Below are 13,281 nucleotides of genomic sequence, written 5' to 3' on the forward strand. Positions count from 1 at the left end.
GAGAAGCAAGATGGATGAAGAGGGATGTAAGCCTCATTGTTTTATTTCCAGCCAAAAGAGAGTTTATTTCTTGAACAAGATACTATCTCCTGCAACACACAACTCAGAAGTATCTTTCTATTTTTAAAAGTGAAGTATAAGAGTTACATAAAAGCTGTGGAAACCAGGAATGAGAAACAGGGTCTTCACTTTGTGGGCTCTGCCTCCTACCCCAGCTAATTTCCCCACTCCTTGGAGCTGACCTGGGCTGTCCACAGCCCATCAGTGTGAGGAGGCTGCACTCACTGCCCTCCTTACCAGCACAGGGCTGACAGGCCCCACGCCCCTGTCAAAGAAAGCAGCAGAAACCATGAACCTGGTTATTTTGTTCCTTTCTGCCCTCTTAAGACAGCACTGGACACAAGAAGGCAGACTGTCTGCTCTGGTGACCGGCTGTGAAAAGCAGAGATGAGGCAGATAATGCAGGCAGAGAACACAAAATAGATAACTCAGATAGATAACACAGACAACACAGATAGACAACACTGATAACACAGACAGATAATACTGGTGACAGATAACATGGGTAACACAGGCAACACAGACAATATGGGTGACACAGATAGATAACGGGGGTAACACAGCAAACACTGTTCCTCAGTGCCCTGGGCGTGAAGCAGCACTCCCTGCCCACAGCTGGGCAGAGCAGCAGGAGCGAGGGCTGCCTGCACTGGATGGCACCACAGGGTACTTCGGGACAGCCACACAGCCCTAAAGGCCCTTTCTGCCAGGAGGGCAGGTGCTGGCAGGAGAACCTCCTCCAGCCTGGGCGCTCACAGCCAGGGGCAGCTTTGGGGGCAACGGGGCTGTCACCAGCGCCACCGGCACGGGACGAACCGCGGCCTCGCCAGGGCTCACCTGCAGCCGGGGGCCGCCAGCTCTGCCCAGGGTGCCAGGTACGGGGGGCTTGGGACACGGCGGAGCCAGCCTTGGTGTGAGTGCGAGCCGGTGACCGAAGCAGCTGCTGCCTACGGAGCCGGTGCGGGCAGCGCTCAGGAGGCGGTGCCCGGGGCACTCCGGAGGCGCTGCGCGGTGCCCGCGGTCGGTGCGGGGGAGCCGTGTGCGGTGTGCGGTGTGCGGTGTGCAGTGTGCGGGGGACAGTGTGCTGTGTGCTGTGTGCGGTGAGCGGTGTGCTGTGTGCTGTGTGCGGTGAGCGGTGTGCTGTGTGCTGTGTGCTGTGTGCGGGGGACAGTGTGCGGTGTGCTGTGTGCGGTGTGCGGTGTGCTGTGTGCGGTGCCCGGTGTGCTGTGTGCTGTGTGCGGTGTGCTGTGTGCGGTGCCCGGTGTGCTGTGTGCTGTGTGCTGTGTGCTGTGTGCGGGGGACAGTGTGCGGTGTGCTGTGTGCTGTGTGCTGTGTGCTGTGTGCGGGGGACAGTGTGCGGTGTGCTGTGTGCGGGGGACAGTGTGCGGTGTGCTGTGTGCGGTGTGCGGTGCCCGGTGTGCGGTGTGCGGTGCGCGGGGGGCGGTCGCGGGGGTGCGGGGGGGCGGTCGGGGGGCGGTGGCGGGGCCATGCGGAGCGCGGGCTGAGCGCGGCGGCCGCCCCTCGCCATGAAGCGGCAGAACCTGCGCACGGCCGCGCTCATCCTCTGCATCTTCTCCTACCTGCTGGTGGGCGCCGCCGTCTTCGATGCGCTGGAGTCGGAGGCGGAGAGCGGCCGCAAGCGGCTGCTGGAGCAGAAGCGCGGGGAGCTGCGGAGGAAGTACCGCTTCTCCGCCGACGACTACCGGGAGCTGGAGCGGCTGGTGCTGCAGGCCGAGCCGCACCGCGCCGGCCGCCAGTGGAAGTTCGCCGGCTCCTTCTACTTCGCCATCACGGTCATCACAACCATCGGTGAGTGCGGGCAGCCCGGCCATCCCTCCATCCCCAACCCGCTGCACGCCGTGTCCCTCCATCCCCACATCCCGATACCCCGTGTCCCTCCATCCCCGTCTCCCATCTTCCTCTATCCCCACGCCCCTGCATCCCATATCCCTCCATTGCCACCTCCCTGCACCCCACCCTCCTCCATCCCCGCAGTACCCCCTCCAGTACCGCCGGGAGCTCCAGGACAGCCTGGGGGATGCCCACATGGCAGAGGCAGGTCTCCTCCTTGCAAGGCTTCCATCTCTTTAGACATCTCTTTAGCCCCCGCCCCGAGCTGACCCTGTGAGACCCCCAGTGCCCAGCGCTGGGGAAGGCAAGGCATGGGCAGGCTGGGGCCACCCCGGTGCCAGGGATGCTGCTGTGGCTGGGGCCACGAGACACGGTGTTGTCCCAGGGAGGCAGCACCTCGTGGAGCTTCTGCAGGAACCTTCGGGGCAGGCAGCTGCCCAAGCTGGCAGTGATGTGGGAGGGCAGAGGTGGGGACCACGTCTGCCCCTGCTCAGGGCTGTGTCCAGCGAGCCGAGCGAAGAGCTGGGCAAGAACTGTTGGCTTCTTTGCCAGCTCAAAACTCCAGAGGTTTGGCTGTGTGAGACCTGCTTCAGGGAGCCAAGAGAGCCACCAGCCACTGCCCCTTGTTCTACCTGCATGGGAACCTGCAGAGAGATGGGTGTCAGCTTGGAGGGGAATGATTGAATCACATGAAACTCCCACACAGACACATTCACCCACACTAGAGCCCAGTGCCTTCAATTTTGCAAGAGAATGAAACTAAATTGTTTGAGGGTTCCCTTAATTCTAGGTGAGATTAGCCACATGGGAGTTTAGCACTGTTTAATTAATCCATTTTGATTAATCCATGCACCCTGAGCATCCCATGGGGGTGGACAGGCTGGGATCCTGTGCTTTGCTTGTGCTGGGATTTCAGTCAGCAGATGTGTTTTGGAGGCAGGAATTCTGAGGCCAGATCCTGCCCTGCCACAGCCAGCAGCCACCTCCTCATCTGCAGGACAGGACTCAGCCTTACCAAAGGGCTTGGGATGTTTGAAACACCTCTGGTAGCTGAAAGCATCATCCCCCAGGACAAGGGCTGATGGGATCACTGCACCTTGTTACCAGAGGACAAGAGGTGGCAGAGGGGCAGGAACCCTGCAGGCCCTGCCTGGGGTCTCCATGTGTTCCCATGGGATGGGGGCCGTGCAGCTGGGAACACATGTGGCCAGCAAACAGCAGCGGGCTCAGGGCACAGTTCAGGTGAGGCCCCAGCAGGAGGGAAGGGTGAATGGCTTCAGCAAAAATCTCCATCACTGCCTGACAGGTTATAGCTTCATTTACATGATTTTCCTGTCAGCTGTGACAAACAATGGCTACGCTTCTCACACGCCCTGTGCGATAAATAATTGCAGCCCAGGTGCCATATTTCTGAAACACTGGCATGTCAGATCTCTTTATGTTGGGCTGTGCTCCAAATCTCAGTTTTAACGTTAATGTAGCTGTGTTTACTCTTTCTAATTCCCTTTGTCATTTTGAAAGCATCAGTCAAACGCTCTTTCAACAGTCTCTCAGGGTGTAACAACTGTTTTTCCACTTACTGCTCTTCTGGATCATTATATTTACCTCCTCATTGCTGTCATTGTATTATCTGGTAGCCTGGGATCTGGTAATTGCACTTGGTTATTAAGCTTGGATCTGACAGGGGTTTTTTGCCACTGCAGTCTCCCGTCTGCTCTGTATTCTGTGAAATGTGGCATGAAGGCATTAAGTTCATAATTTTTGATTGTGTGGGTTTGTGAACAGACAGAGCAATTAGAAGCTGGTGCCTTCCTGCCTGCTCACAGCTCAGAGCACAGCATGGTGCAGGATGCTGTCCTCAGCCCCTCAACCCTGTCCCAAGCAGGAGTTTCCTGGAGTGGGAGGTGTGTTCCAGAGCCCAGGATAACATGGTTATTCTCCTCTGGTCACCCCATCACTGTGTGCTGTCAGCTTCCACAAGAGTCCTGGGAACCCACTGGCAGCAAGGACAGAGGTGAAGCCAAGGCACAGCTTAGAGTAAGACAGAAATAAACAAGAGGGTTTCTTCTCCACGCAAAAGTCACACAAATTCCTGCAAAAACTGAAAATATAAGTAGCTGTTTGTGAAAGGCCCTGGCAGCAGCATGGGAAGGAGCCAGTGCTGTTCTGTGGGCACCTTCAGAAGGGAAGTTTCTGGCCCTGGTAGTTTCTTATAAAAGAAACTCAGAAGAAAGGCTTGGATGCCTTTGGATGCCTTTGGATGCTGTTACTCCCCATGCCACGTGACTCCCTGGCACTGAGTTTGTTACTCATCTGCTGAGGGCAGGGGCCACTGGTTTCTGTTAAGCTGCTGTAATTGAGGTGGGCACAGAATCACTGGAGTCTGGAAGATTGCAGCGAATACCTCGTTATGCCTCATGGTGTAATCGTGTGTGTCCTTGAGTCACAGCTCTGAAACTTGGACCAAGGTGGGGAAATTAAATCTCAGAAGGCATTCAAGGCAAACCTTGTCCTCCTTGAGCTCCTTGTCTGCGGGACAAGGTCTGACAGGGCTTCAATGGCATGAATACTCACTTCCCTGCATCTAAAACAGCACAACCCCTCCTCCCCAACAGTCTGGCCGTGATTTAGGTCTGAGTCTTGGTGACACTGGAGTAAATCCGGACTGGCTCTGCAGAAGTCCTCCCATACTTAGATGCTTCTGCAGGGACTGGCTCTATAACTCCTGTCCAACAAGGTCACACAGCGGGTGCTCATATAGCCGAGAGTCAAAGGTTCCTGTGACACTGGAGTGCTCAGGGGGAGCAGAAGCAGGTGCCAGGGGAGGTCTCAGTGCCCCTGGACAGTCCTGGCCGGGTGTGTTCCCTCCCACAGGGTGACCCTGGCACTGTTGTCTCAGCATCCTGTGGAACCCTCATCCTCCCTAAGGTTACCCTGCACACCTGGCACTGCACTGGCATAGCCTCTGAATTGTTTGTGAGCTGCAAGAGGCTTGTCCAGCTCTAGACCCCCGTCCAGCTCTAGGGCTCCTTGTGGCCTCTGCGACAAGCTTAGGGTCTGTCAGGAGGGGACCTTCTCTCTTTAGAGGCCAAGTGAGGTTCCACCTACATAAAAGTGCGATTTTATGGATGTGGCCTCACGTGGCCCCATTAGCACTGCCTGCAGATCTGTTACTGAGTCATTTCCCATTTTCCCTACTGCTCCTGTGGTCCCAGGGCAGCCTTGCTGGAAACCCTAGTGAGGGCTTGACACCACTTTTCCTCTTTCCTTCACAGGCTATGGACACGCTGCCCCGGGCACGGATGCCGGCAAAGTTTTCTGCATGTTCTACGCCATCCTGGGCATCCCCCTGACGCTGGTCATGTTCCAGAGCCTGGGGGAGCGCATGAACACCGTGGTGCGGCTGCTGCTCAAGAAAATCAAGAAGTGTCTGGGCATGAGGACAACCCATGTCTCCATGGAGAACATGGTCCTTGTGGGCTTTCTGTCCTGCATGGGCACCCTGTGCATCGGCGCCGCAGCCTTCTCTTACTTCGAGGGCTGGACTTTCTTTCATGCCTATTACTACTGCTTCATCACCTTGACCACTATTGGCTTTGGAGACTTTGTGGCTCTGCAGAAGAACGAGGCTCTGCAGAAGAAGCCCCCGTACGTGGCTTTCAGCTTCATGTACATCCTGGTGGGCCTGACCGTCATCGGCGCCTTCCTCAACCTGGTGGTGCTGCGGTTCCTGACGATGAACTCGGAGGACGAGCGGCGGGACGCCGAGGAGCGAGCGTCGCTGAGGAGAGCCCGGAACAACATCCACCTCAAGCCAAAAGAGGACAGCCGGAGCAGCAACGCCATTTTTCTCCCCGTGGAGGACAGGACGAGCCAGATGAACCTGATCCCGCTGGTCCAGGACGTGGAGAGGCAGCGGCGCCAGTCGGCCAACTCTGCGGCCGCGGTGCCCTCCTTCTGCACGTGCCTGTGCTACAGACCCCAGGTGTGCGGCAGCCCCGTGCCCTCCCACCCCGAGACCCTGAGCTGCCACACCAACCCCGTGTACTACAACTCCATCTCCTACAAAATCGACGAGGTGTCCCTGAGCACGCGGGGTCAGACCGGCTCTTCCCCAGGGAGCACTTTGTCATCCAACAGCCCTCGCTGCCGGCAGCACCCCCGGCTGCGCAGGAAATCCATCTAGGAGCGTGTGCCCAGCTGCACTCAGTGCTCGAGTCTTACCATGATGATAAATTAAGAACAGAGATGCCAGGTTCTTCTTACTCTCTCATTTCTTCTGTTCCTCTCCCCTTTCAGCTGGCAGCCAGCCCCACGCAGGGTCCAGCAGGAGCCTTTAAACCCTGTCTAGAAATAAGTACTCCTTTTTTTGCAGGCACCGAATGACACTGTCAGTTTTTATTTGCTTTTTCCTCCCAGGTAGGTTCAGGCATTTGGGTCTGGCAAGAGCCCCCCTGGTGTGAAGCCCGGCGAGCTGTAGGTTTGCTTTCCCACCTCCCTGCTCCCCAAAGGGTGCATTGCTGCTTTCCCACCCTGCCAAACCTTGGCTGTGGCTGCTGCCAGCACATGGCTCCTGCTCCGTGGGGTGGGTTGCACTTGCTGAGACTACCAAATCCAGGGCCCATGTGAGTGAGCCCTGCAGGGTTGGGGACCTTTAAGTTGTCCCCTGACACTGGGTGCAGGTAAGTCAGTGCCATGCAGTAGGTTTGCAGCTGGTGATGGGCAGGGGGGAATGGGCTCAGCACATGGGGATGGCTTCATGGAGCTGCATCTCCCAATCCTTTAGGCTGGCTCAGTGCTTCTGGAAGATGGAGGCCCATGCACTCACCCACTTGCCCATCAGCACACTGTACCTCTTACACCTTACTGCCACTGGGAGGTCCTGAGGTGGCTGATGGGATCTGTGTCCCACTCACAGGGGAAGCTGAACTCCTGCAGTCCAGTCCAGTCCAGTCCAGTCCAGCCCTCCTCTGCTGAGCCCACACTGTGCTAAGGGCAGCCCCAGGGAGAGCCTTCCTCAACCACACAAAGTCACTTGAAAAGGGCTTGCCTTGAGGAGACTTTTTTTTTAGCTAAAATCACCCCTCCCTTCCCCACCTTTCCTCCAGCTGGAAGCCCAGCAGGAGTGCCAGCTCCTCACCCCCTCACGGTCCCCACGAGCCCCTGGGTCTGTGTTTATTGCTGCTGGGATTACCTGAGGGGGCTGATCCCATCCCCACGTGCCCCCCACACCTGGGAGGCTCTTTCCAGCTGGTGGCCTTTGTCCATCCTGTCTCATCTGCAGGAAAGCAGGACTAGGCTCTGACAGCGGTAGGAGCCCTGTTTCACTTTTTTTTTCCCCAATGAAGGGACATTTTCACTACTGGCTCTATCTAAATACACTCTGAGGGGGTTTTTCTGAAGGAAAATCCACTTTTCTTGATGTGAAGGCACGGAGAGTGCCGGTGTTGGAAAGGTCTCAGGGCAGGCTTTGCTCTCTCCCCTTTTGTTCCGGGTGGCAGCTTAATAAAAGATGAATCCAGCTGGTGGTGGTTGGTTATTTGTCAGGAGGAGGAGGAGCAGAGGGATGTGTCCAAGCCCCAAACCCCAGAGACTGCAGTTCCCCCCAGGGGCCCAGCAACTGCCTCACTTTGCACCAGTGGCCCCAGATCTGGACCAGCTGGGTGAGCCTTGGTTTTAAAGAGAAAGGGGGTGGGGAAGCAGAAAGCAAGCTGTGAGCGTGTAAAACAGGCTTAAAAACGAGACTTTCATTGGCTTCTGATCTCCTCAGTGGTGCCACTTCATGCTGATCCCACCAGCTCAGCCCCTTTGTTGCCATCTCCCATCTCCCCCACCCTCCCCAAGGCTGTCAGCCCAAGGCTTGGCTGCAATGTGATGCCTTTGCCATCAGAGCTGGGCAGCAGATGGAAATCTCTCCCTCTTTCCCTGTTAAACCTGGGACACCTTCCCAGAGGACAAGATGGAGATGGCACCTCTCACCCTCATCCACCCTCATGGAAAGAGGCAGGTCTTGAGTTCCTGCCCAAAGCAGAGCCTGCACAGCATTGCCCTGGTGAAACCCACCTCTCACGGAGTTGGAAGCAGGAGAACATCCCCAGTGCAGAGGCTGAGCCAGCTTTGCACTCTCCCTCTGGATTCAGGCTGGCATTACCCGTGCTCAGGTCACAGAGCCCACCATGCACAGGCAGAGTGGGCAGAGGCAGCGGGGTTGTGCTGTGACATCTGCCCCGGGGAGGACAGTGCTGCTGAGGAGGTGATGGTGCAGAAAGTGGGGGACACACTTAGGGTTATTGCTGCTCCCATGTGGCCTGAGCTTCCAGGCAGCACTGCTGGGGAGCTTGGCTGCTCAGGGACCGCCTGAGCCCTGCTTTGGAAGCTGGTGATGGTCTGAGGGTGGGAGATGCTGTTCACCCCCAGGTGCCCCCAGACACTCTCACTGCTAAAGAAACTCTCCCCCTCCTCCCTCCACCACTGCTCCCTGGGGGCTGTAGCTGGGGCGGGTGAGAAGCTGCCCCTTGGTCCTGCCCCAATGACCAGCAGAGGGATGTGGAGGCACGAGAAAAACCTTTAAGAAAATTCCCCATGAACTATGACTTGTGATCCCTCATTGCTCCCATATGGGAAAAGGGCTTGTGCTGGCTCCCCAGGGAATGCTGCCTGTTCTCACCACCTCCTCACACAGATGCCTGCAGCAGAGCCCCCTAACACTTCCCACCCCAGGGCTGACAAAGGTCACCCAGGAGCAGGCAGCAGCTGCACACCCAGTGACATCCGAGGGTCTCCTTCCCCAGGGATCCCCAGGCTCCCCTGCACCCACACTCACTCAGTATTCCCAACAGCCTGGGGCAGGGGTACTTTCTTCTGCCAGCAGTCTTCACCTTCAGGGTTTCAAAATCACCCTTGAATGGCCAGGACTGGGCATGAAGGATCTTGGGAAGAAAACAGCAGGAGCAGAAGGCTTTGGACTGGGGTGGTGAGCGGAATACAGCTGGGAGCAAGCTGAGCTCTGTGTCTGGGGAGGCCCATGGCCCAATTTCATTCAGAAGTGTCACAGGGAAATGCAGGTTTGAAGCTGGGGCTGATTGAGGGAGCTGGAGTGAGGGCACTTCCACAAAGAGCACTGGCAAGGAGCCTGGGACAGAACCAGGACACACCAGGATGAGTTGCTCTCACTCCCCACAGGCACAAGAAGAAGGGAGGGCCCAGTTGAAATCAGGCTGAAGATCAGGGTGGTGGCAACAGAGAGGGCACAGACACTCCGCAAAAAAACCTCCAACACACCATAGGAAAAAAAAAGGTTTTATTATCACCATTATCAACGTTTTCATTAGCTTAACACTGAATTGTAAATCACTCAATCATTACATATTGTCTGAATAAAACCTACAGACAGGAAAAAAGTATAGCAGAATCCTCTCCTGACTACAGACGAGGGCCGGTGTCCCACCGGCGCTGCAGGGACGTGTCCCACCTTCCACCCAAGGCAGCCCACGCACCTCGCAAGCCCCTCACCCCGGGGCAAAGGCTGCCCAGCTCCATTGCCTGTGTTCCCTCCGGCTCCACGGAGATTACATCTCACCACACGATGTTAAAAAACCTCCAATAAGTTTTGGAGAGGGTTACCAGAGGCCGAAAAGAGGCAGATCAGCTGCCCCCACTCCTGCAGAAAGGCAAGAGGAGTGCAGTGCCCCTGCAAAGCTGTTGGGGTTTGTGAAGCGATTAATGAAGTAAAAAGGGTTAACCCATGAAAGCAGATTTCCCTATACTGGCCAGGCCCTGGCACGAGAGGAACAAGGCAGAGCACCTGCATGCTGGAGTGGGGAGGTGAGGGTGTGGATGGGCTGGGGGTGGCCCCATCCTCGAGCAGAGGCCAGCTCTGCTGGATCGCCCCGGGGCTCCCGGCGGGCAGCCTGGGAGGGACACGTCAGTGAAAGAGATGCCCTGGGCAGCTTCAGTCCCCTCGGGCTGGAATAAGGCCTTGTATGGAGAGGGAAGGGGGAACCCCTGAAGGGAGCAGAAGATGCTGGGGAAAGCAAAGGGAACCTGGAAGAAAGCTAGCTGGGAGCTCCCCTTCTCCCCGGGCAGCACAGGGGCAGATCCCGGTCTGTCCTCTCCCGGCTGTCAGTGTGGCACATCCCACCTGCCTGCGCCGTGCAGCCCCTGCAGAAGACCCCTTGCTCCTTCCAAGGATGGGAAAAGAAGGACCCCCTGTGGTTTGAATCTGGGACTGCCACGAAACGTGGGCAGGACACGGGCATCCCTGGTGGGTGGCAGGCCATGGCAGTGCTGCATGAGGGGGTCTTGGGGGAGGCACTGCATCCCCGGGATGCCCTTTGCTGTTTCCTGGTGCAGGGAACAGCCTGCAGGGAGCAGGAGAAAGGCATGCCCAGCGTGGTGAGGCTGTGGGATCGTGCCTTGGACTCGCTCTCCAAACCTCACTTTCCTTTGTTCCAAAGCCAAAAACAGCTCCAGGTTGAGGAGACGAAATCACCAAAGCAGAAACCAGTGTGCAGCACTGGGTAAGGAGCAACAGCCACAAAGAAAAAACTGTTGCGGGATTTCGAGCTCCAGGCTGGCTGTTAGTGGACCTGGAGCAGCTATCCCAATGTGTGATGCCCAAGCAACTACAAAAACCAACTCCTGGAGAGCCTGTGGGATGGCTTCAGCATCCTGGATCCTTCCCTCGGGTTGCTTCTGCCCCCATCCCGCTCAGGGAGTGGAGCTCACAGCTGTGCCCTCACGGCCTCTCTGCCAGACACAGCCCTTCCCTGCCCAGCATGGGGGTCTTGAGCCCACCTGAGGTGCCCAGCATAAATGCCAAGGCTGTCTGCTGACCTGGCTGAGCAGGGCTGAACAACACAGCTTTGGGTGCTGTTTTAGCTACAGGGATGTCACAAAGGGAAAGTCGATGGGTTGTTGCCTCTGTTTGCTGGTGCTCTGGAAAGGGCTGGTGCAGGGCCCTTCTGTTACAGCCTCTTAAGTGCAAAGAACCAAACGCTACAAGAAACTCTCCCTGGTTCCTCCCCTCTAAAAGAGTAAGAGCAGCTACCATGGGGGAGGAGGGCAGAGGGTGTCTACACTTTGAGAAGAGCCTGAGGTTCCCCAAGAATGACTGTGATGCTGCTGTCGTGGGTGAGCAGCTGGGGCTGGACGTGTGGCTGCTTGGTCACGGGGATGTGGCCACTGAGCAGAGGAGCCTGGCAGTGTGAGTGGAAAACTCGTCAGCCACGTTTTGAGAACACCTAATCACTTGCAAACTCCCTGGGGAATTAACTTGTTCTCAGACACACACCTTGGCTGGTGTGCACTGGGGTAAACATGAAAAGGCTCTCACTGATCATCCCCTTTTCTAAATGTTTGGCTCAAATTTGGTAGCTGCAATTTCATTTTAGATGCTCCCTCCAGGTTTCAATATGCCCTGGGCTCCTCTACTGACGGCGCTTTGCATTTACATCTTTCTCTCTCCTCAAAGCGTTTCACAAAAACCAGGAATTCTTCCATCATTCCTCCAGGCTCCCAGCACCACTGGGACTTGCTGCCTGCACAGCCAGCAGTCTGGCAGTCTTGAGAACAACACAGAGACCTGTCCTATGGGAAATGCTGCAAGGAATCCACAGGCAATGAACTGGGACACTGTTCTGAGGCTGTTTTATTCTGTGCACTGCACCAAGTCCAATATCCTGATCCTGCCACTTTGGAAAAATCTTCAGGTGAGCCCAGCACTAGCAAACTTGTGGAGAATGGCACAGAACTGTGCCTTTGTTACCCCCCAGTCCCCCGTGATCCTCTGCGAAGGTGCAATCTCTCTGCCTTGGGTGGAATTTTCTAACAAAATGGACAAACACCACCTATGAAATGGACAAAATAACCCACAAAGCCTTTAAAGAAGAGCAGCCCAACCTGCTGCTCTGAAAAAAACCTCCCTTTAGCTTGCCCCTGGTATCTCGAGGAAAATAGGCAGCTGTCAGGCAGAACTGATGTGGCCCCAGAGTGCAAAGGCTTTTTTGCTTTATCAGGGCTAAGGTGGCAGTGGGAACCATTCTCGTCGAGTTACAAACACTAGATAGCCTAAGAAAAACCAGGAGATTGAAACAGTCGTGAAGTTTATACTGAAACTATTTTTTAACCTCTGTATTATGAAGTCACCTACAGCTCTTTCATTCCTCACCTAAGAGAGATCTCATGTCGATGGGCACAGACACTCACAGAGAAGTCTATAGGATGAATATATCTCACAGGGCAACAGCCCAGTCTTTGTTTTTTACAGTCAAAGTTAATATGGATCTTTTTCGAAAGTGATGTCGTTGAGATTGAAGACAATTATAAACTGTATCAACAATATGTACTACAGCCTGCAAGTCACAATCTGTGCACACCAAATGGAATATATTATTGCTTGGTAGCCTATTAGACTTTCTTTATAAAAAGATTTTTATACAGAGTACAGGATTATGACAAAACTAGCTAAGTAGTTCTCATCTTGAAAATACAACATCAATTCTTTCAACAAAGTAGCTGAGAGTTAATGAATGATAACAAATACTTACTAATAATTTTATGGCCAGTTTGAACAGAATTTCTTATAGGACTCTTTTCTGGTGTTTATTTACATATGCCTCTTTTCTTTTGGAAAAAAGTTGATAAAATATAACAAGGAACATAGAAATCAAAAGAATGAGTAAACTTCATACCAAGAACATCAAACATTTCTGAAAACACTAAATTATGTTACCTGTTAAAAAACGTACATATCATTTTGTCTTTAAAGAAAAATATTCTTCCTGTTTTAAAATATTACCAACAGCATGTAATAAACTAACTTAAAATGAGTTTCATAAAAAAGTTGTCTTGCTGTCTAAACGTTACTAAACATGCTTAGGTTGAGATTCTGTTAACTGCCTCAACATCTTAAAAACAGCTCCTTTACAGGAACTTGTGATATTCATACTCCAGAAGACCTGCAAATTTAGAACAGTACATTGATAAAGGATCTGGTAGCTAGGAACAATAAATATATATTTTCATTCAAAGCAAATAATGCTGCAATGTCCTTTGAAACAACCCATGCCCAAGAAGTGGGGATGCACTCGACTGAACAATAAAGTCACCTGGCCCTTACCCTGCCCAAGGACACAAGTGCCCGCATGGCTCCGACTGCACGATGAGGACCCATGGATTGAACTGCAGACTGAGGACCTTGTGCTGGCTCTGTGCCACCCCAGCTGTGTTGGGGCAAAGGGAAAAAACCACCAAGAGACTGGGAAAATACCTTTTTTTTTTTTTTTCCTGAACAAACCAGGACCAGCCACGGTCACGGCTGCAAATTTTTGCTCAGAGCACAAAGAGGACAAAGCCACATGTGAGGCTGCT

General features: G+C 54.4%; 1 protein-coding gene across 2 annotated transcripts; it reads left to right on the top strand.

Moving 5' to 3' along the window:
- The first annotated feature begins 1,582 nt into the window (after positions 1-1,582).
- On the top strand, positions 1,583-9,304 carry KCNK15 (potassium two pore domain channel subfamily K member 15). Of its 2 annotated transcripts, XR_003528146.1 has the most exons (3): positions 1,583-1,869; positions 5,187-8,975; positions 9,094-9,304. XR_003528146.1 is itself a non-coding variant. In XM_027645968.1 (2 exons), exons 1-2 carry the CDS (start codon positions 1,587-1,589, stop codon positions 6,095-6,097), a joined length of 1,194 nt encoding a protein of 397 aa, XP_027501769.1. In that variant the 5' UTR covers positions 1,583-1,586; the 3' UTR covers positions 6,098-9,304. The 2 variants fall into 2 exon arrangements, 1 of the variants encoding a protein (XP_027501769.1); XM_027645968.1 differs by having other exon boundaries at positions 5,187-9,304.
- The last annotated feature ends 3,977 nt before the right edge of the window (positions 9,305-13,281 follow it).

Source organism: Corapipo altera, unplaced genomic scaffold (genome assembly GCF_003945725.1).
Source record: "Corapipo altera isolate COAL_440 unplaced genomic scaffold, ASM394572v1 64, whole genome shotgun sequence".
NCBI lineage: Eukaryota > Metazoa > Chordata > Aves > Passeriformes > Pipridae > Corapipo > Corapipo altera.

Coding starts and splice junctions, on each gene's coding strand:
- KCNK15 (XM_027645968.1), top strand. CDS start 1,587: ATGAAGCGGCAGAACCTGCGCACGGCCGCGCTCATCCTCTGCATCTTC. Junction 1,870..5,186: donor CACGGTCATCACAACCATCG/GTGAGTGCGGGC, acceptor TTTCCTTCACAG/GCTATGGACACGCTGCCCCG.